This window comes from Malaclemys terrapin, chromosome 14, assembly GCF_027887155.1.
Source record: "Malaclemys terrapin pileata isolate rMalTer1 chromosome 14, rMalTer1.hap1, whole genome shotgun sequence".
Lineage (NCBI taxonomy): Eukaryota > Metazoa > Chordata > Testudines > Emydidae > Malaclemys > Malaclemys terrapin.
In genome coordinates this window covers 25,213,333-25,235,324 of record NC_071518.1, presented here as the reverse complement: position 1 = coordinate 25,235,324, position 21,992 = coordinate 25,213,333, and the positions used below count along the sequence as shown (strand labels likewise).

The following is a 21,992-nucleotide window of genomic DNA, read 5'->3' as shown; positions in this document are numbered from 1 at the left end:
AGCCTGGGCTGTTGGCTACATGTGGAGCTGACAGGTGATATAAGTAACACACTGTGTACACAGATGCTGTGTTGACCTAGCTACAGTGACCTAAGCGCTATGCCTCTCGTGGAGGTGAAGTTATTAGGTCAGTATAGTGGGGGACTTGCATCGATGGGAGCAATGCTGTAGCGTAGACACTTATAGAGTTAGGTCGATGTAAGCTGCCTTACATCGAGCTAACACTGTAGTGTAGACCTGGCCTAGAATGTATCTTTGACAGAGCTATCTTCCTTTTTTTAATCCAAGAACCAGGGAAAATTTTGTATCAACATAGTAAAAAGTAAACAATGTGTTTAATTAACCTAAAGTTGATATGAAACAAAAAAGAAGAAGAAAATCAAAGAGCAGTAAGACTACATTAAGCAGGAGCAATTTTATACTTCTAGAATGAGTAATTTTTAAAGTATCAGAGGGGTAGCCGTGTTGGTCTGAATCTGTAAAAAGCAACAGAGGGTCCTGTGGCACCTTTAAGACTAACGGAAGTATTGGAGCATAAGCTTTCGTGGGTGAATGCCCACTTCAGACGCTTATGCTCCAATACTTCTGTTAGTCTTAAAGGTGCCACAGGACCCTCTGTTAATTTTTAAAGTATCTGGAAATGTGTGTGCGTGTATATATATATTATAATTTGTTACAACTATTATTCCTACTTCTTTCCGAGAAACCATATCACCTACTCTCTATCATGAAAGAATATAAATGTTACAATTATCCTAGCAGCTGAACAAGGATTAAATACTGAACCTTTATTATTAGGTATTCTAATTTTTTCATATCTGGACCAAGCCCTTGGAAAACAAGTAAAGATACCAAACCAAACCACAGCACAAAAACAAAAAAAGCAAAACAAACAAAGAAAGCAAAAAATTAGCTGGCTCCTCCTTCCCTGTCAGATATCAAATGCCCAAAATTTTACAGTTTGCCACACTGAGTGCTTCAGAAACTAGCAGCTTTGCACCTAAGGTCCTCCAGAGTAAGGTTACCTTTTGTAGATCTAAGGAGGTCCATGTGCCTGGCAGAGGAATGGGTATATAGCAGAGAGGGGAGGATGCATGCATCGAAGAGAGCCCAACTCCTGCATGTCTTAGGAACTCAACATAGAAAATCCTTTATACACTTACAACCACAATTCATCTGGAGGTAGAGAGAAGAGCAGGTCTCTCCCGGACTCCCTGTACACCTCTTACAGTGTGCAAGACTATGGACATCTTTGATTAGACCTAAATTATGTGGCAATGTGCTTCCTAAGTCAGGGCATCTTGCTTATATCATAACATGTATCCAGAAATAGCTACTACATGTGACATAATCATCACAGTTCCTGTCCACACTACCGAAGTAGTTATACTACTATACGTAAGAGTTCACGTACAATGTACTTCTCACCCAAAGCAAGATTTCCTCAGGTTTACATTTTCATATTACTACATAGTATCAGTTTCTGTCAAAGAGCACACATACAAATCTGAAAGAAAACCAATAATCCATCACTCAGAAGGATCCATTCATTTTTACTGGAAATTGATTTTAAAATAAATAAAAAAGCATAATACATGAATTTAATTTTGAAAATAACCTGAATTCTGACATAGTATTGATGCTGTTTTGAACTAAAATATTTTAAATTAATTTTTGTTCATACATCATCTAACAGATTAAATGAAGCATATGCTTACCTGATTTGAGTATCTCATGCTAACATTCCGCTGATCTTGTGGAGGTATGTAACGCCCTATTGGGTCAATGTCTTTGGGATTTACTAATCCATCAACTGAAAGTAAATCACAATTGAAACATTATTAAAGAGTCTGAGCACTTTCAAGGTAACATGTATTCTATTACCAGTATTATGTAATCCATTAGTATTACTTTCATTAATGTAGACACATAGCATAGAAATAATAGCTTCAGGTCCTATTTTGAAAGGACCACTACAGTCTCTAAAGACAGGCAATCAACTCCCAAACTCTTTCCTCATGCAGACTGATAAAATGTTGCCTTAAATCCCTTCTCAATAACAAAATCTCTTCCCATGTCTTAATTTCCCCAAAGCATCCTACAGCTGCATTTGTTCCTGGATTGGTGCTCATGTTTGAGATAAGTGACAAGCCATAATGTGCCAATACTGTGAGGAGCTCCTAGTACAATTAAAGTTGTGACCAAAACAGCAAACATCCACCAAAGCAGGTATAAAAGCCCAACAGCCATACATAGCTTGTTCAGCCATCATAGCATACCCATTGTAACAAGGAAATCATCAGGCGCTAATGGATGCTGCAAGAGAAGGTGAATTTCCCCTATAAACACTCAACTCTGCCAGCTTGGCACTGAAAGAAAAATTCGCTTCTGATCCCAAAACTGACAGTCACCCATAGCCCTAAGCATGATGGAAAGCCTGCAAAAAACCCACACAAACACCCCTCTCCCCCAACTGTGCTAACTAAATAACAATGTTTAACAATATAGGTGTATACAACTGATACCAAACACCAACCTGAATGTCAATAAAAAGGAAAGGAGGGAGAGGGTGCAGGGTCATTTTATTAATGGCGAGTGGGGATTATGCTATCACTCTTTGGAGCTGAACCTTTTATTATGTCATGGGGAAGGGAGGAAATCAACAAGTCAGTGGGATTCAAAATGATGAGTAGAGTAGTTGAAGAAATGGATTAAGTTTTCAGGTAAGAGTATTTGTACAGAAAAATATTTGCATTCATACAATATCATGTTACTTATCTGACCAATCAGTGATGATTCATACTGAAACTTGCATATAATTATTAGTGATCAACTGATGGAGTTAAAATAGTTTTGAAAACGTGTGTCAAATAATTTTTTCTCTGCCCCTCCCGCCGGCATTTGCACATGCTTTCCTGACCTCCGTCACTTCTGGCGGGAGGTTGTGTTTCCGGGTTAGCGTGTCCATACCGCTACCTGGTGTCCGCGGAGTCTGAGTGGCCGCAGAAGCAGCCCCGCCGGCGGGGACAGAAGAGGGACCCGGCCCCACAGGAGTTGCAGTGCCCGCAAGGCCTGTAAGTGGGGAAGGGTCCTGGGTCCCAGCTGTGCCATGCGCCCACCCGCCCCAAGCACGGCTGGCCCCACTCCCGTAGCATATACCTAAGGAAGATTTGTCTCAGTGTAGACAGCTTCACATTTAAAATGAAATTATAAATGCTTCTTACAGCTTAGCTGAACAAGTGCTACAAATTCCTTAACTATCTACTTTAACTAATTAGAGTACTCCATTTTCTTTCTGTAGAATAAATGCATGTTTCTTCCTATAAAAGACTCTATAATGGAAAATAATATATGCAGAGGGTATGATGATTATGAATGGCATCTTCTGGAGCTGCCATATCACAAGGGAGGTTTAACAGTATTTAGTTATAATTTTGTCCTTTTAGAACCACAGACACAGGATCACTTTGTGATAGCTGCTCATTGCTCTGCTTCAAAGCTAAAACAAAATCTATGATGGTATTAAATGATGGAACTCTAGACAGGAGCTCAAAACTATTCCATAATTTATCTGTGTGCTTTACATTCACTGGTGTCTGGGTCTTAAATATGTTCTTTTTGCAAGCTTCCTTGAAAAAAATGGGTTTATTTGATTTAAGTGTGACTGTAAATGCAACCGTGTGTTAATTAGATATGATGGGTTTTATGCTTAGCTGTGGCTGGTATTAAGGTCATTTTTATTTTTACATTTTGAGTATTATTTTCTTTTCAGTTCCTAGATCATTTTAATGCAAGACAAATATTCTCAGTTAGGTAGTCGAAGTGACTGGCTAAAACAAAACACACATGCTTGTGCGCGCACACACACATCCTTTCCCAGTGGTCAAACAGAATCACTGTTTCACTAAATACATACGTATCATATCAACATATGAGACACATCAACAATGAGACACATACACCGTAACATAGTTAAATAGGGAGCCGCAACTTTATTAACCAACAGGGAACCACTCCCCAAACTACCTGGGTAAGACTGTTCCAGTGCAGATTTCAGTTGGTCACCAACGGCCCCAGGATCTACAGACTTGAGGGCAGGTATGAGGGTTGTGTCCACTCTACACCTTCAGTCCTGCCCAGTGACCATGGCTAGAAATCAGAATCCCAACCCTTTCTTCTCCTCCAACAAAGGAAGGAGAGATGAGATGAGGGGAGCCACGCAGTGCATGATGCGTGGTGGTACGACGCAATGTCGTGCTCAGAGCCCATGCCCAGGCAGCCCATTGGCCTATAAGGACGTTAGATGGGATTCTTTAACCTAACAATCTCGGTGGAACCCACCAAAGTTGTCACAAGTGTAATTTAAACCCCAAAACGAGACCTTCGGGCTGCCAGATGGAAGGTGGAAAAACCCACATAGCAGTTTACCAGTTTTGCCACACAAGGGGAATCCCTTCCAGACCCCAAACAAAATGTGATGATGAGTCCAGCTTCTGGTATCACAAGAGGTCTGGCCCCTTAGACAAGGGAGCAGAGTTTGAAATGGCTTTTTGCAGCAGCAAGAGCAAGCAGCAGTAGCAACTTGCATCCCCCAGAAGATGAGAACTGATCAGGCAGCTCAACATGATCCCCTCTGTCCAATGGCAGCAGGAGCAGATGAGGCCGGCTCCCAGATGCCATATGAGAGGGCATCCCACTGGACAGGGAAAGGTGGGGAGGTGGAAACGAGAGAGAGAAGCAGGACCCTCTCCCAGACGCACACAGTGTGGCCATCAGAAAGGGAGAAGATGATATGGGGGAAGGGCATGTATAATACTGCCCCACTGGCTCTTGAATGAGATCTCCCTGGAGGGCGAGGGTGTCCCCATTGCTCCCAGATCCCTCAAAGACACCCCCCAGCTAATGAGGTGAGCATTGATTTCCATTTCCTGTTGACTACACTGTCCAGAAGCTCACCTGGCTATTGTTCGCTTTTAGATTTTCAAATCTTTGTTCATAAATCCATACTCAGTAGTAATCAGCAGTGTAATAACATCAGTTGGTTAGTGCATAGTTTAGCTGTTTCTAAGAATCATTAATCTAACTTCATAACCAAATCTAAAATCCACAGTTTAGGACAGACTCTTCCTCTTGTTTCTCAGTTGAGCAGAGGCTTGGGAGCATAGCAGAAGTTATCAGCCCCTGATTAGGGGGAAAATGGTTCATGCTCTGTTCATTCTTGCTTTAGAAAACGTTGTGTACTGCTCTCCCCCACCAGAAAATTTGGCTCCTTCCACTTTTACTAAGGAAAGCTAAACAGCAAATTGGCTGTTGGAAGTGCTGGTGAGGAGGAGGTATGAGAACAGATATCTCCCACAAACAAAAATTACTGAGAAAAAGACACACAAGTGCACACACTAGAGCAGGGGTCGGCAACCTTTCAGAAGTGGTGTGCCGAGTCTTCATTTATTCACTCGAATTTAAGGTTTCACGTGCCAGTAATACATTTTAATGTTTTTTAGAAGGTCTCTGTCTATTTTATATAACTAAACTATTGTCGTATGTAAAGTAAACAAGGTTTTCAAAATGTTTAAGAAGCTTCATTTAAAATTAAATTAAAATACTGATCTTACGTCGCCGGCCCACCCAGTCCGCTGCCAGCCTGGGGTTCCATTCACCTAGGCCAGCAGCAGGCTGAGTGCGGCCGGCAGCCGGGACCCCGGCTGGCAAGGGGCCGGCTGCCAGTCTGGGGTTTGGCCCTGCCCACATAGAGTGGGTACCTAACTTCTCCCTGGTTCGAGCCCATTCTTTTCCTCTCTCTCTCTGTACTGACCTGAGGGTGGGAGTGCACTGAGTACAAGGCTGGGGTGAAGGAGCAGGCTAGGGGTTGGGGTGTAGGGTCTGGCCAGGAGCTAGAATGAGGGAGGGGGCTCAGGATTGGGGCAGGAGGTTTGGGTGTGGAGTGCTTACCTGGGCAGCTCCCATTTGGTGCGAGGGGTGAAGGTGGCAATGTGTGGGGGGGTGCAGGAGCTCCCATTTGGTGCGAGGGGTGGAGCTGGGATGTATGGGGGTGCAGGAGTCAGGGCAGGGGGTTGGGGGTGTGTGAGGAGGGTGCAGGAGTCAGGACATGGGGTGTGAGGGGGTTGGGTATGTGTGGGGGGGCTGGGGTTGTGGGAGGTGCAGGGCTCAGGGCAGAGGATGTGTGTGTGTGGGGGTGCAAGAATCAAGGGTTTGGGGGGCATGTGGAGGGGTAGGGCGGGGAGCGGGGTGGGAGTTGGGACTCCTGGGCTCCGGGAAGGGGCTGGTATCTAATGCTCGTAGGAGGAGTACTGGGAGCGAGGACTCTGGATTCCTGGGTTTCCAGCTGGGCTCTAGTTGTTCAAGGGCGTCGCAGGCAGATGGAGACTAGGGCTCCGGACTCCTGGGTTCTGCCCTCAATGCCGAAGGGGAGCAGGGTCCAGTGACCTGAGGTGGGTAAAGAGGCACGACCCAGCTGTTCCCAGGGTCCAGCAGGCGGCGAGCCGTAGCCCCCGGGCTCGGGTTCAGGCTGTGGGACACGCTCTGCCCCAGTACAGAGCCGAGCTTATCCCGGCACTGGGGCTCCAAACCCGGGGCAGCCTGCCTGAGTCCTACAGATGGGTCATATTGTACACTCAAGTTATTCATGAACGAGCCAATAATTTGTACAGGATCTTGAAAAGCACTATGCAGTTTGACTACCAGGAAATTCAATAGCGGTCAAAAAAAGCAAACAGATCTGCTGGCTACATCAGCTAACACCAAAAACTTCAGCAGCAGTAGAAAATGACACTGATTTTGAAATGAAAATGCTCCTGTATACAGAAATCTAAAATGGGTTAAGATATGTATAAACAATCCAAGTACTAATAAAACTAACTGATTTATTAACGCATAGGATAAGAGAATATGTGGGCTCCACTACATGTACATTCATAATTGTAATGCTGAATAGAGTCACTTACAGTCATGCTCAAGCCATAAACTAAACTATTCTGAAACCAATGACCTTTTTGCTTGATGTTTTTGGAAAGCAAGAACCATACTGAAAGTGTTGCTCTATGATACTTGCAATTTAGCTTACATTTGTATTTAAACCAACCTATGACTGAAAGCACTTTTTAGACCCACATAAAGTCAAAATGATTTCTATATGAAGTCACTTATACATGAATGCACAATTGTTAGAGTTGAGCTGGAAGGACTTATTCCAATATCCAATAATCATCATTATATTTAAAACATCCACCTCAGTGTACATTCACCACCACAAATGCTTTGGGTCCATTGGGCTCCAAAGCAGAACCTCCTTTGCTGGTAACGTTATTTCTATTAATAAAAGCTGATTTTCCAAGCCCTATTAAATCCATCTGCCTCTTTACTTCATATGCTGAGGTTCTCAACCTGTGGCCTAAGGACCACTGGTGACCCACAAAGCAGGATAGGATACAAGCATCATGTGGAGAGGCACAGAACAGATGAGAGAGAGAAATGAAAAAAAAAAAAGATGATATTTTCCCAAAAAAGGACAACACTTGTAGTACTAAAACCAGATAAATGCATTGTATCTACTATCCTAAGTTATCAATTGCAATTGTCAGCAGGGCTTGAAAAATCTACTTACCTAATTGAGTAAACAATTTTACCCAGCAAGTGACATCACCTTGTGCAAAATTTAAACTTTTTTTTTCCCCAAGACCTTATAGTTGGAAAGATAACCCTCCAAATGTGAGCCTAGCTTAAACCCAAGATGAGCTCCTAAGGCTACAGACAGACAGCTCCAATGCCTCTACTGGTCAAAGCTTCCTTAAGTTGCAACAGAGCAAAATGTGAACAGAATTTTGTTAGTATTTACTGCTCTTTTTCAGATCTCTGTGGGCAGCAGTGACTGCAAAATCCAGCAAGTTTCATTCTGCTGCAAAGAAGTAGGACAAGGCAAAGAAAATATATTAGTAGTAGTGAATACAACTTGGGAAAAAGTTAAATAAGAAGAAAAGAGGAAAGACACCAATGATAACTTAGAAATGATTCAACATGATTATAGGACAGAAAAAGGAAAGTAACAACAGGAAGGGAAAGAAGGTAGAACAGAAGCAAGGGAATGTAGCAAGAAGAGCTGGTCAAACAGCACTTGGCAAATATTTCATTTGATTTATTTTACTAGTACTCATCAGCTACAGAGCCGATCAAATACTATTTAGCAAACCTATTAGATTAATACCATTAGAATTAATCAAATATATTCAATACCTACTTCTTCCAGCTATCTGACCAATCTTAGTAGGAAGCGGCATCTAAAACATTAAGTACAAGATTGACTGCTAATATTACAATTAAATATACTACACAATAAACTGTACACAACTCCTTTATTCACTTAATTTGCAGCAAACATGGCCTGGTGGGTAGAAAGGGGTGGTGGTGGTACAAGTATAGTCTCCCCCTGGCTAGCAGACTTATTGCTTCACTAAGAAGAGTCACATACATTTTTCAGCTCTTGTCAGAAGGATGTTACATACAGGATCATAATTGGTGAGCTGTGAAGAAATGTGTCCACAAGACCAACCCTCTATGAAGAGGTCTACTTTGTGAAAAAGCGCCATCTCTACTAATGCACAGCCTAATATTGAAAAGTGTTTGAAAGTTGATAGACCTTTATTCTTATGAATATCCCCCACTCTTTTTTCTTTATTCCCAAACTTTATTCTCTCGTGGGATCCTTGACTTTGTATTTCAGGTGATTTACCAGCAATGACAATTTTCTCAGTCTCAATGAAAATAACTAATTAGTTTAATCATTATGGAATTCTAAGTGGTGACCTAACTGTCTCAGCAGTTTGGAGGTTAGGCCAGTCATTGGCACAATAAACCTTAAATCTGGCATTTCCTTTGAAAAGGAGTTCTTGGTTCAGAATATAATTTTAATGTATTAGAGTGGAGTATGATATGTTATAATGCTGGTAGGGGTGTCAAAGCAAAAGTTAGTGGCTGAAAGACAGAAAAGTGTATTTGGGGATGGGGTGGAATCAGAGGAAAGCTTGAAACTTTAAAAGCTGACACGGTGTTTCACACATGAAGTAACATGGGAAAACACACACGTACACTGCCATTGTAGGCAGTCCCATCATACCATCCCCTCTATAAACTTATCAAGTTAAGTCTTGAAGCCAGTTAGATTTTTTGTCCCCACTACTGTCCTTGGAAGGTTGTTACGGAACTTAATGCCACATATTTATCAAAGCAGAGGTAGTGACTGATTTTTATATACATACACATACATACATACACACACACACACAATAACTATTCAGAGTCCATCCAAAACTTAAATCTGGATATGTATATTGGTTTAAAAAAAATGTTGACAAGAAATGTATGTTTTATTACTAGCAGTCAGACGTGTGATAAGCATGGTTTGAATCTAGTTTTATCCATTTCATCTTACCCAGGAGTTTTGCAATGATGTACAGTGCCTGTCCCCACAAGAAAAGCTTTCCATCACGTCCACTGTTGCTGGGAAATCGTTTCTGACTACCAGGATTTTTCTTTTCTAATTCAACAAAGTCAGCTGGCACATAATAATACTTGGGTACAACAGGATATCCTGTGGAATTTTAAAATAAATACATTAAGTAAATAAATAAAACTATCTACCTTATAAAACTGAAGTGAATTTAAAATGGAAAAAAATATACACGGTTTGAACTGAAAGGTTGCCAGCAGTGTGTTATCCTTCCAAGGCTGTGCTTTATTTATGCCTGAACATCATTTTTACATGATTTCTTTACTGAACAAAATGTACTGTTTCTTAATATTCTATTCAGGGCAAAGCAGAATGTCTATTTATTTATAGACAGCAAAAAACATGTATGTGTCTAGAAATGAGCAAAATACTCACAGATAATCAAAATTACTTGAAAATAAAGAAGCTTTTTGCATTTTTTTACAAATTCAAAATTGGACCAATTTTTGTGAAAAATATCATGAAGGTAAACAGATTCTTTTCAAGGAGAAGTAGCTTTATAATAAATCATGAGTAAATTCCAAGTTTTTGCATGTATTCAGTGCAAAGTTAGATATTTAATCAAAATCTTGCTTTAAGTAAAATTTAACTTGTATGAAATTGCATGAAACAAAATGGCACAATTATTATACTGGAGCACAGGAGGATAGCAAGTGGTGTACCCACAGAAGTACCCAGTGTGTTCCTGTGAATTACAGATTAGACGACCTTATTTCAGTACGAGGTAAGCTGGCTGAATCAACAATTTAGATGATTACAATATTATTTGGACAAACCAGCATAGCCTTTGCAAACAAAAATTAGAGCCTCACTAATCTTCTAGATTTCTTTGAGTATTTCAACAAAACAGCCAAGCAACTGACAATTTCTCTGCCCCCCACCTTCCAAAAAAAAAAAAAAAAAAAAAAAAAAAAAAAAATCTCACGAGGGTAATACAGAAATTAAGAAGTAGTAGAGTGACAGGTGAAGTACTCTCAGGGACTAGAAAATGACTCAAAGTCAGAAAAATTCAGATTAAAAATAAATGGTGATGACAAAGGTTAACAGTCAGCACCACAAGATTCTTTCTTAAGATCATGTTGCTGAATATATTAATCATCTGGAAAAGAGATGATCAATGAGGTGACAAGATTTGCTTTGTGGTCTGATGCAGTATGACAATTCTTAAATTCTTGTGAGCAATTGACTCAGTTTAATTAAAACTGCAAGATCCAGGAATGATACAAAGACTAGAAGATTCTTGTATATTACTATTTGAATAGACAAAAATTAATATCATAAAATCCACAATGCCATAGATGTCTAGAATATCTGAATATTATTAACAAAACATATTATTCTAAGAAACTCAAAATTTTAGGCTTGGATTATCAATATTCTAAGCCTGATCTCTATTCAAACCATTTTTGTCATTTTCATTTAATCTGTGGTCTCCTTATTCATTGTGGACAGATACCCATTTAGTCCATCTGTGAGCTTCCTAGTATGCAGTTCCACTAAAACTGTAGTAGAAGTGATTTAGAAGATAGAATATTCAAAATAATTCTAAAATACTGTTATTGTCACAGCATGCTAAATCCAAACTAGAATCTGTATCATATTCAAATGCTGAATAATTTTTAAAGCACTCTTGCTGTTGAAGTTGAGAACCAGTGAATAATTAAAGCGGTTACTTATATTTGTCTCAGAGTGGAATATTCTGATATTGGGAATATTAGTAACTAAACTTTCCAAGTGTAATCATCGTAATCTTTGTAAATAGTGAAACAGCAAAAAAAAAAAAAAGGTTTCTGCGTAAACCTTGCATTTAAACCATCATCAATTCTTTTCCCAGATAATGAACTCCTTTTCTGATTAGATGTATTTTTACAGAAGAAATAAGTTAGGTTTTAGATTATAAATTATAATAAAATTATAATATTTTGTATTATATATTAAGTGCTGTGAAGCATTACTCTCATGACAATATATTCTCTCCACATTACTTTGATCTTCTGTTGCTACAGTATTTGCAATAAAATTTAGAAAACTTAAGTATACTTTTTAAACGTTCAGATAACTCAAAGGAACCTACAATTTCTTGAAACTACTATCGCACAGTACCTTCAGCTGAGTGTTGAAGCAAAGGATCCAGAAGCTCCTGATATTCCTTTACTTGTTCTGGATTTCCTCTAAAAATTCCTACAAATAGCCAAGTAAAATTTCAATTAATAAAGGACTTTTTTTAACATGTGAATTTAGCGATCATGAAAAGGTCTATACTAACACCCCTGATGACTGGACCCTAATGAGTTATCTGCAGAATGGATACAGCACAGGCAGTGACAAAGCAAGAATCCTCATGATACTCTGCGAATACGTCTCAATCCTGACCTGGAGGGAGCACTCTAAGGTCTTGTCTATGCAGGAAAGTTTTTTGGGTATAACCTAAGTTGTGAATTTAAACCAATACAGTTATATCAGTATAACTCCCACATGCTGGCACCCATTTCAGTATGAGTGCCTTTTTTCAATTTAGTTTATACCAGATGGGAAGAAGTTTAAGCTAAAAAAAGCCACTCTTATATCAGAACAACAATGTCTATATGGGGGACTGAGAGGGGGGGAAGACTTATATCAATGTAACAGTGTCTGCTAAATCTTTCCCTCACAGAGGAGGGCTAAGGGCAAGATGGTAGTAAAGTTTCTATGGTCATATTCCTTGACCTTTGCTGAGACTGTCAAGAAGGAAGCTGGATGTGCCAGCTGCGATTTTTTTTTTAAATGATGCAATACGTGTCCACTAAAAAGTGGAATAAGGCAACCAGACTCATTTCACATAGGCTTCTTAACAGCCACCCAATAGTAAAGCTAGAGAGCTAGTATTCTGAAAGTAGACTTTATATCCCAATGTACATGCTCCGAGCGATCCAGTCTTTCCTGCACAAGTTCTAGGTCTTTACGGTGGACTTTTCAGATACCTGAAAATTAGGTGCCCAACTCCCATTGAATTTCAAAAGAATTCAAGTGCCTAAATCTTTTAATGACCCTTTGAAAATCCAATCCAAAAACCCTTAATACATTTTATGAAGGCACAGTATCTTTAATATCAAGAGCAAAGTTGGGAGGAATCAAATACCCTTGACCTGGAAGGGGCAAAATTGTGTCTTGAAGGGGCTTAGGGACGGTTTACCAGCTAGGAAAGGTGGAGGGAATTTGGGATGTGCTAATCTCCTTTAATATACACCTGCGCTACTCTGTAGCTCTAAAGCTGATTCTCTTTTGACAAAATAGTAACAGGCAATTTTCAAACTGTCATAACAGCTTATACATGCTCCTCCATTCTGCCATCAGGTTCCCCTCATACCCTTATCGTGAAGGATTTCTGTAGTTTCCAAAAATCACAGAGAATAACAGAAAATAGGCACAGCACTTCCCAATAATGAAACTGGCTTGTCTAGTCCAACCCCCTTCTACACTGTATGATTCATTCACAAAAGATTAAAATTGCTACATAATTTTCTCCTGAGAAAGGCCCCACAAGGAAAGTACCCTGTACTGAGTCTGGAAGAAGTATATCTGTGTGTGACACTGGGAGTACTGAAAACGTAGTCCACCAAAAACACGTGAACTGAAAAAAAACAGTAAGATGCTCCGAAAAAAAATAAACAAATACATTTTTATTAAACATATAAAGTTCTTAATCTACATTTTCCTAAAAACTCTAAAATTTCTTCCCAATCTGTTTTAAGCATACCAATGTGCAATAAATTGGCTATTCCAATTAAACCAGGGCTTTGAAAAGAAGTCTAAACTCAACCTTCATAACAGAATGTTGATGAGAGGTTCTCTGAACACACTATCTTCCTCTTCACCCAATTTTGTAATATTAAAGGGCAAGAAAATATCTTAGCAAATATATTTCCATATATTTTGGAATATTGTTATGTATACAGCATATAGAAGAACAGCTAAGGAGAAATAAATGCAACAGAAAACAAAACTGCAAATCTTGGCAGGTGAAGGTTGTGCAAGGATAAAAGGTATGTTCAAAAACACATTGAGACTATATAACAGTGACCTCTCATCAACATACTTTTGAGCACTGTGTTGACATGACAAAGAAATGGAATATTTTGACAGCATTTATTTGCAAATTATTTTCCCCAGATGTAAGTAAAAAAAAAATCCTCACAAGCTGCATGTGAAAATCCAGTTGCCATTTATACCAAACAACATCTGGAAAAGGGTAAATATGACATATGGGAAATTAAAGAGACAGCTCCTGTTAATGTTAATAGAAAATGCAAAACTAATTGCAGAATATATAATTTTCAGAATCTCACCTACTCCTCCCAATTTCAAACATTAGAAAGTTGTGATTTGACAGACAACAGAAAAGCTGACATATATATCAATAAAATATTGGAAAAACTGTGTTACCTCATGGTATAACAGAACAAAATGCTTTAAGCAAAAATTAATTATTGTAGATGTGTATATTTGTTGGGAAATGTGTCATTCTTATTTTAGAGGGGCATAGAGGAATTTCATGGCTGTGATGATGGTTTTATTTTTTTAAAATGATCAGCGGCTGATTGCAAGAATCTCTCTTACCACTGAATATATTTTGCTATTCCACAAAGCTCAGAGTACCTTTGCTGAAATCATTTCCTCTGTAGATACGTGGGGGCACGGGGTGTTATGTGATGACAAACCGCTTCCAACACAGTCAGCATTCATGATAGGAGTAATTCACTCCTTCTGAAATTTAATTTTCCCTTTCCAGTTTTATTAGTCTCTCTACATATTTCAAATTTTGTATTAACTTTAGGTACAGGGATTTGGAGATTCAGAGATGTTTTTTCTCCCACACTGAGAAACATATACTTTCTTTCGTGGTGATGGTTATTCTAACCAATATTTTATCCCACTATGGCTTCTACCATTAAATCAGGATATAATGTAGTAAGATTTGATTCAAAAATTTGAAACATTTGTTTACTTCATGGCTTTCAGCTCATTGCCTCCTTTGATCATTGATTTTCTTCATTTGTTTATTTTACAACCAGTGAACAAGGTACTATATATATTTTCCTGGGTGGCAGTTGGATGAAGGTTTCTCTGGCCTGTCATGGACATTCTATTTTCATTATTAACCCATAGTTGTTTTCATCACTACATAAGTTTAATATTACAGACCAATGAGCAATTTGGAAATAGCAATTTTTCCACATGCAAACAGAGAACTTATTTTTAGAGTGGCATTATGGCGAAGACACCAAGCAGCCTAACTGCCTTTTGTAGCAGTGGTTTTTGAAGCCTAATCTTGATGGCAAACATATCATAGAAAAGAAAGCAGCAGATATTAGTACTCTGAATGCACACATGCACAGAGGCAGCTGAATTTACATTTATTTTATTCAAGGAGATGAAGATATCAGAATCATAGAATATTAGGGTTGGAAGAGACCTCAGGAGGTCATCTAGTCCAATCTCTTGCTCAAAGCAGGACTAACACCAACTAAATCATCCCAGCCAGGGTTTGTCAAGCTGGGCCTTAAAAACCTCCAAGGATGGAGATTCCACCACCTAGGGTGACCAGATGTCTTGATTTTATAAGGTCAGTCCCGATTTTTGGGTCTTTTTCTTATATAGGCTCCAATTACCCCCCACCTCCATCCCGATTTTTCACATTTGCTGTCTGGTCACCTTACCACCACCTCCCTAGGTAACCTATTCCAGTGCTTCATCACCCTCCTAGTGAAATAGTGTTTCTTAATATCCAACCTAGACCTCCCCCACTGCAACTTGAGACCATTGCTCCTTGTTCTGTCATCTGCCACTACTGAGAACAGCTGAGCTCCATCCTCTTTGGAACACCCCTTCAGGTAGTTGAAGGCTGCTATCAAATCCCACCTGCACACTTCTCTTCTGCAGACTAAATAACCCCAGTTCCCTCCACCTCTCCTCGTAAGTCACATGCCTCAGCCCCCTAATCATTTTTGTTGCTCTCCGCTGGGCTCTTTCCAATTTGTCCACATCCCTTCTGTAGTGGGGGAACCAAAACTGGACACAATACTCCAGGTGTGGCCTCACCAGTGCCGAATCGAGGGGAATAATCACTTCCCTTGATCTGCTGGCAATGTTCCTACTAATACAGCCCAATATGCCGTTGGCCTTCTTGGCAACAAGGGCACACTGCTGACTCATATCCAGCTTCTCGTCCACTATACTCCCCAGGTCCTTTTCTGCAGAACTGCTGCTTAGTCAGTTGGTCCCCAGCCTGTAGCGGTGCATGGGATTCTTCCTTCCTAAGTGCAGGACTCTGCACTTGTCCTTGTTGAACCTCATCAGATTTCTTTTGGGAAAGGCTATAACTATTTTTTAAAGCTATGAAATTTGTAGTTTTCCCCTCAGCTTACAGAAGTGAGAGAGACAACATTCTCTTAACCATTCCTATTGATAGTTAGTAGAACAATAAACATTTTCTGCTTTTCTAAAGCTCCATGTGAGGGGAACCTATCAGAGCCTTCTCTGCAGCGTATTTGGCAGGCTTCCTTGTGAAAATTGCAAATGTCTATTCCTAAAGGAAATGTTCATTTGTGTACTGGCATCCTTGTCACTCCTCACACTGTAGTCTACCTACCCAAAATAGAAAATCTTATCTGCTGCTCAGATAATAAAGGGCATTTCTTAGAAACAAGGCATTTTAGTCCAAGTCTGGAATGACAGCAAAGGTAGGAGCTGTATATGACTTGCACTCTTCTTTTTGCAAGCACCGCAATTACAAACTTCAAAATATTCAATAGGAAGGGATAGCTCAGTGGTTTGAGCATTAGCCTGCTAAACCCAGGGTTGTGAATTCAATCCTTGAGGGGGCCATTTAGGGAACTGGGGTAAAAATCTGTCTGGGGACTGGTCCTGCTTTGAGCAGGGGGTTGGACTAGATGACCTCCTGAGGTCCCTTCCAACCCTGATATTCTATGATTCTATGACTAAGGATGGAAAAGTGGACATTATAAAAATCTTGCCTGAATTACATCCTTGTACCAAAACTGAACTAAAATCTTTTAGAAGGTTCTGATCTATTCTGTTGAAATCCCCTCTACTCAACCCTCTTTTCCAAAACTTCCTTGGCTACTTCCATGAGAGCTTCTGCTTCTCTCCTTCCCTTCATTCTTCTACTTCATACCTTTAACAATTCCAATATCCTCTCTGACACGTCTCCTAAACTTACAGACATCTTGTAAAGAAATTTAACTTTAGTATTCTCCTGCCACCAAGAGATCTCTGAGTTGCTTACTTCTCCTCTCCTGTATTCTGTTTCATTTACCACAGCACACCCATTCTTGCCTGAATACTGCTCTTTAGAAACCCCACTTTCATCTCTTTCACACACTGGAGTTTGGTGCACCTCAGGTCCATTGAGAGAGAGAGAAAATGGGAGGTACCAAGTTCTAGTAAAAACACATCCAAGCACTGCAGTGAATCAAAAGTGATGGCGGAGTCCCTGATAACCTAAGGAGAGCAAGAATGATGGATGACAAGAGTAAGGAAGATTAATGGTAGGCATCTTAGGGCCCATGGATTAAGGGAGGTGACTGTTGGGGAAGGAAAGGCTAAGCAGTTCCCACAGGTTTAATTAAAGACTGAAGCAGGATCTGAACTTTTAGAATTGTGTACTGTCTCTCTTAACCATGCATCATTATTATTAACTTAAGTGTTTGTATCTTTGATTTTATTAAAAGAAACTATTCACCCTAAATATCTGAAATATGGTAATTCATTGTATTTGACTCATGAGGCAGACCTATCAATGAGACATCTGTATCAATGAATTACAGTTTACTCTTGCAGGGAAGGAAAATAATTTCGTTTTTGTACTCTAAGAACCAGTCTCTAATGTCTTTACCAAACACTAGTGTCAAGCCATACTTACCATCAATCATCATGAAAATAAAAAACAGAGGAAATTCACACTCAATCCCATCAAACAGCTAAAAAGAAAAAAAAAGACATTTAACATTTTAGTTTAAAAGAAATGCATTCAAATATACTTTTAAACCAGAGGATAAAAATGAATACAAATTATTCTTTTTAGTAAATTAGCTCCTCATTTTAAAATACAGATCATTTTTCTTGTTTCATGGAGATTTATTGTGCTTTTACCATGTTATAGCATATATTCAAGTAATAAACTTACATAGTCTAAGTTATATTCTGAGCAGAAGATTTTTTATTTAATTAAGACACATCTGAAAGTATATGAAGGAAAAATGGAAACTTAATTCAGACAACCTTTACTGATAGACATTAATACTCAAACACATAGTGAAATTGTTTTTAATATACTCAGACTGTAGCCAACTGTGAAATTAAATTAAGTGATAAATAACTTGCCTATTTGTTATGTGAAACCAGCTGTTCATTGAATTTAAATGTTAGCACATTTATCATTAGACAAATCAATGATTAAACTGCTGACTTAACATTCTCTCAGAACAGCACATGCAAAGATACAACACATCTTCAATCAAATGGACTGCACAATGCTGCCTAATGTAATAACTCAGAAGTTTTTCCAGTTTTCCGTTTCCTCCTAAAGAAAAGTACTGAAACATTCTCAATCTTGGAAGCTCACATTTTCACTGCAACCATGTGAGAAGATTATGATCTAGAACAAATAATATAATGTTCTGACTCCACATCAAATAAATCCTAAAAGTAAAAGTTTAAGTAAAGCCAGCATTAGACCACAAAGGGCAGAGCCGCAGGCCCTCTCAGAGGTCCAGAGAGACCCAGGCCACTTCCAGCTTTTGAGGCTCCTAGCTATAATAAAAATAAAAAATGACCACACATGGTCTAATCTTGTGCCATCAGAACCAGTATATTTTTATTAATATTTATGAACATTTTAAACTCTTTAATATGACAAAAATCTATATCAGTTAACAAAAAAATTATGTCTTTTACCAAATCACATCTATTATTTGCTTAAATTTGCAGCTCTAACTTGAGAGCGTGTCTCACATTTTGGGCCGATAGGGATGCGCATTAAAACAAGTTGCGAAACTTACCAAATGCAAAAAAATTAACAAGTGTCTAAATTTGAGGCCCCCCTTTAAGCTTGAGGCTCAGGTCAAATGGCCCTCCTGGCCCTCCCTCTGATTGGCCCTGGACAGAAGTAATTCAAAGTTAAGACCCTCTGCGTCAGTACAGGCATTTCCACTCATTGTTTTGCTTCTGTTTTTCAAAGACATCTTGAGTACTGACAAACCTAGTTTAAAACTGTTCTTTTCAGCTTCTTATAAAAAACAGATATATTGAAGCATTTTGATTACATTATTTCTAGAGAGATGATATAAATCTTTAACAGCCTTAAGTATAGCACAACTAGGTTGCTTCCATATTATATAAAATGAGAGAATCCCCTGTTCTCCCCCTCTCCCTGGGAAAGGGTTACAGGGAGAAAACAACAACATTTATACATTTTTTGGCTTGGTAATATGGTCTCTCTAGACTCTTGCTGGAAGTCTAATTTTGTGTCCTATTACACAGGCCTGATTTTTCAGCACTAAGGGATATCACTGGAAAAAAAATAGACACGATGAAACTATTAACTCACTGATAGTTGGTAGTTGCCTAGAAGAATCCATCATAGATAGAGAGCAACAAGCAGGCCAAATGTAGCTGTGTCAATAAGAATAGGTCTACTTTTGGATAACTAGTGGGACCCATAAAAATAATTGCCAAACTAACATTTAAGAATTTGATTAAAAAACACACACACACACACACACACACACACACACACACACACACACTAAAATCAGATTATGTACGAACAGTGTCAACCTGAAAGACACTTTTATAAAGCTAGTTAAAATCCTTGAAAAGAGAAAACTATATAAGAAGAGCTGACATAAATATAACTATAGTGAATGCACCATTTTAATGCATGTAATTAGAATGGACGCAGCTATTTTTCAGTAAAAATTCTGCTGTTGACAAAACTCACAGGATTACCTGGAGGAGCCAGCAGTGAGCAGAATCAGAACTCTGTATTAATTGAAAACCATAACAAGCAGCAGCAAACGTCAGCAAAAAATATGTCAAATTCTGTTCTGAATATAAATACTTAAAACTCCAAATCTCCATTCATGTCAAAGAGAAGAATTTCTCCCTAAGCATGTTGTGTGTTCCAGTAATATATTCCATTACCTTAATTTCTGCTGGTTTATAGTAACGCCGATTTCTGTCCTCCAGTGATGTTCTGTAACCATCTCTCAAAAATCGTTTGAACCCATATCGTCCTTTTAGTTTTCTAACAACCTTATCAAGTGTTTGACTGTACAAAGCATCATCATCCACAGCAAATGCAGGATAACTAATGCAGGGTAGAAGTGCTGCATCAGTGTTCTAGAGAAAAAATAATTAATTTATCTTCATTTCTTATAAACCATTTCATGCATAATCAAAGAGAGCTTAACCCATTCAATGCAATATGAAATTAGAATATAAGCAGAAAGACTATTTACAGTAAAAGCTGTTTTATCCAGCATGTTGGGGAAATGGGTGGTGCCAGTAAATGAAAAATGGTGGTCAACTAAGAGAGGGAGAGAGTTTGGGTGCAGGAGGAGGTGCGGGCTGGGGGTTTGGGCGCAGAAAGGAGCTCAGGCAGCGGGTTGGGGTGCAGATGTGACCTGTTCTGGCTGGTCCTAGATGGAGGGCAGCTCTGTGTACTGCTTCCGCCTGCAGGTGCCACCCCCACACTCCCATTGGCTGCAGTTCCCAGCCAATCGGAGCTGTAGGGGTGGCGCCTGCGGGTGTGGTGGGGAAGTGTGAGGAACCGCCTGCCGCGCCTCCGCCTAGGAGCACACGGGACAGGTTGCCGCTTGTGGGGAGTCACCCAAGGTGAGTGTCCCCTGGATCCGGCACCCCGCACCTCCTCCCACGCCCCAACCCGCTGTTCTGAGTCCCCTCCCGCTCCCAAACTCCCTCCCAGAGCCCATGCTCCGCACCCCCTCCCATGCCCCAACCCCCTGCCGGCCCTGAGCCAACCGGATTATAAACCGGCATTTCAATGAAGATCAGAAATGCCGGTTTGTAGAGCTTTCCGGTTGGTGAAGTGCTGGATAAAACACCTTTTCTGTACTTATAGTATTGATGTACTCACGTAACTACCCTGGAAAATAATACAAGAAGATTTAAAAATCCCAACAATAAAAAGGTATAAGAATAGAGAAGAAATTGTGTATTTAGTTATTTAGCTAAAATATTTGTTGAGAAATAGGTGTTGAAAACTAGGATACACAGATAACTTGTTTGGCCCAAAATTTGAACTACTTTTAAGCTGATAACCTGCATAGGGTATATACTGAAGATATTCTAGATCTCTATCTTTTTTTGGGAGGGGGGGAGAAGAACACCCTTTAAGCTATCCCAGTGAACATACAGTAATTTGGGGATCTAATTTCAAGACCAACCATGAACCTTTATTACCTAGGCTGGCAAGATTAAGGAGCAAATACGGTTAAACCAGAATTTCTTAAAAGCTTTGTATTGAATCTGTTTTCTTCAGCTAGAATAAAAATGAACTTGTCTTAAGGTGGGAGGAAAGGAGGGAATAACTGCATCAGCTGCACCTGGAGGGGAGCCAGGGATCAATAACACTTTATTAAGGATGAAGCTCACCTGGGCAGGAACAGGCAGGACATCTATAAAGCGAAGAAGCTGAGTACAGAAGGGGGGAGTAGCCTGCAGTCAATCCTTGACAGGAGGGAGGTATGTTGGAGATAATAGGGTTTGGCAAGAAGCAAAAGGGGAAGAAGCCATGAGGAGCACAGGAAGCTTAGACAAGTGGCAAACCCAGAGGTGCCAAAAAATAGAAGGAGGAAGTAGGACAGATCCCAGGGAAGTAACAAACAGGACTGGGAGTGAGTAGACCATAGTTGAGGAGCATAGGGTCCCTGGGCTGGAACCTGAAGTAGAGAGTGGGCCCAGGTTCCCCTTCCAGCCATTGGAGAAGTGGCACAGCCTTCGATGTAGAACAGAGCACTGCCCAGAACCGCAGAGACACAATTTGCCCAGAGGTACTTTAACAGAGGAAAAGTCACAGAGAGGGAGCAGCTGAGTCCTAAAGAAGAAGACAACTCAAGAGTCCTGGGAGTTGAGATTGAGACAACAGGCTGAGCAACCACAGGAGGGGAAGGGGATGTCCAACCAGTGGAGAGCTAATCCCCAGATAAGCCAGAAGGCAGCGCACCAGTGGTGAGTAGTGAACTGCGTTACACAAGGTATCATCAAATAGCAAGGAATCCCCTGTGTAAGCTACCAAATCCAAGGCAAATTTCAAAGGACCCTACCAAATTCACAGTCCATTTTGGTCAATTTCATGGTCATAAGATTTTAAAAATCATAAATTTCATTTAAATCTGAAATTTCACAGTGTTGTAATTGGAGGGGTCCTGACCCAAAAAGGAGTTGTGGG

At 39.8% G+C, this 21,992-nt stretch overlaps 1 protein-coding gene across 6 annotated transcripts in view; it reads right to left on the bottom strand.

The window, feature by feature from the left end:
* Positions 1–21,992, bottom strand: part of PHKB (phosphorylase kinase regulatory subunit beta) — a 197,053-nt gene that overhangs the window by 65,747 nt on the left and 109,314 nt on the right. For all 6 annotated transcript variants that reach the window (XM_054048875.1, XM_054048873.1, XM_054048870.1 and 3 more), the window contains 5 exons: positions 19,724–19,921; positions 17,442–17,499; positions 11,624–11,701; positions 9,443–9,601; positions 1,719–1,813 (listed from right to left, as the gene is read on the bottom strand). In XM_054048875.1, coding sequence (XP_053904850.1) covers positions 1,719–1,813; positions 9,443–9,601; positions 11,624–11,701; positions 17,442–17,499; positions 19,724–19,921 — 588 coding nt within the window. The remainder of the gene's footprint in view (positions 1–1,718; positions 1,814–9,442; positions 9,602–11,623; positions 11,702–17,441; positions 17,500–19,723; positions 19,922–21,992) is intronic.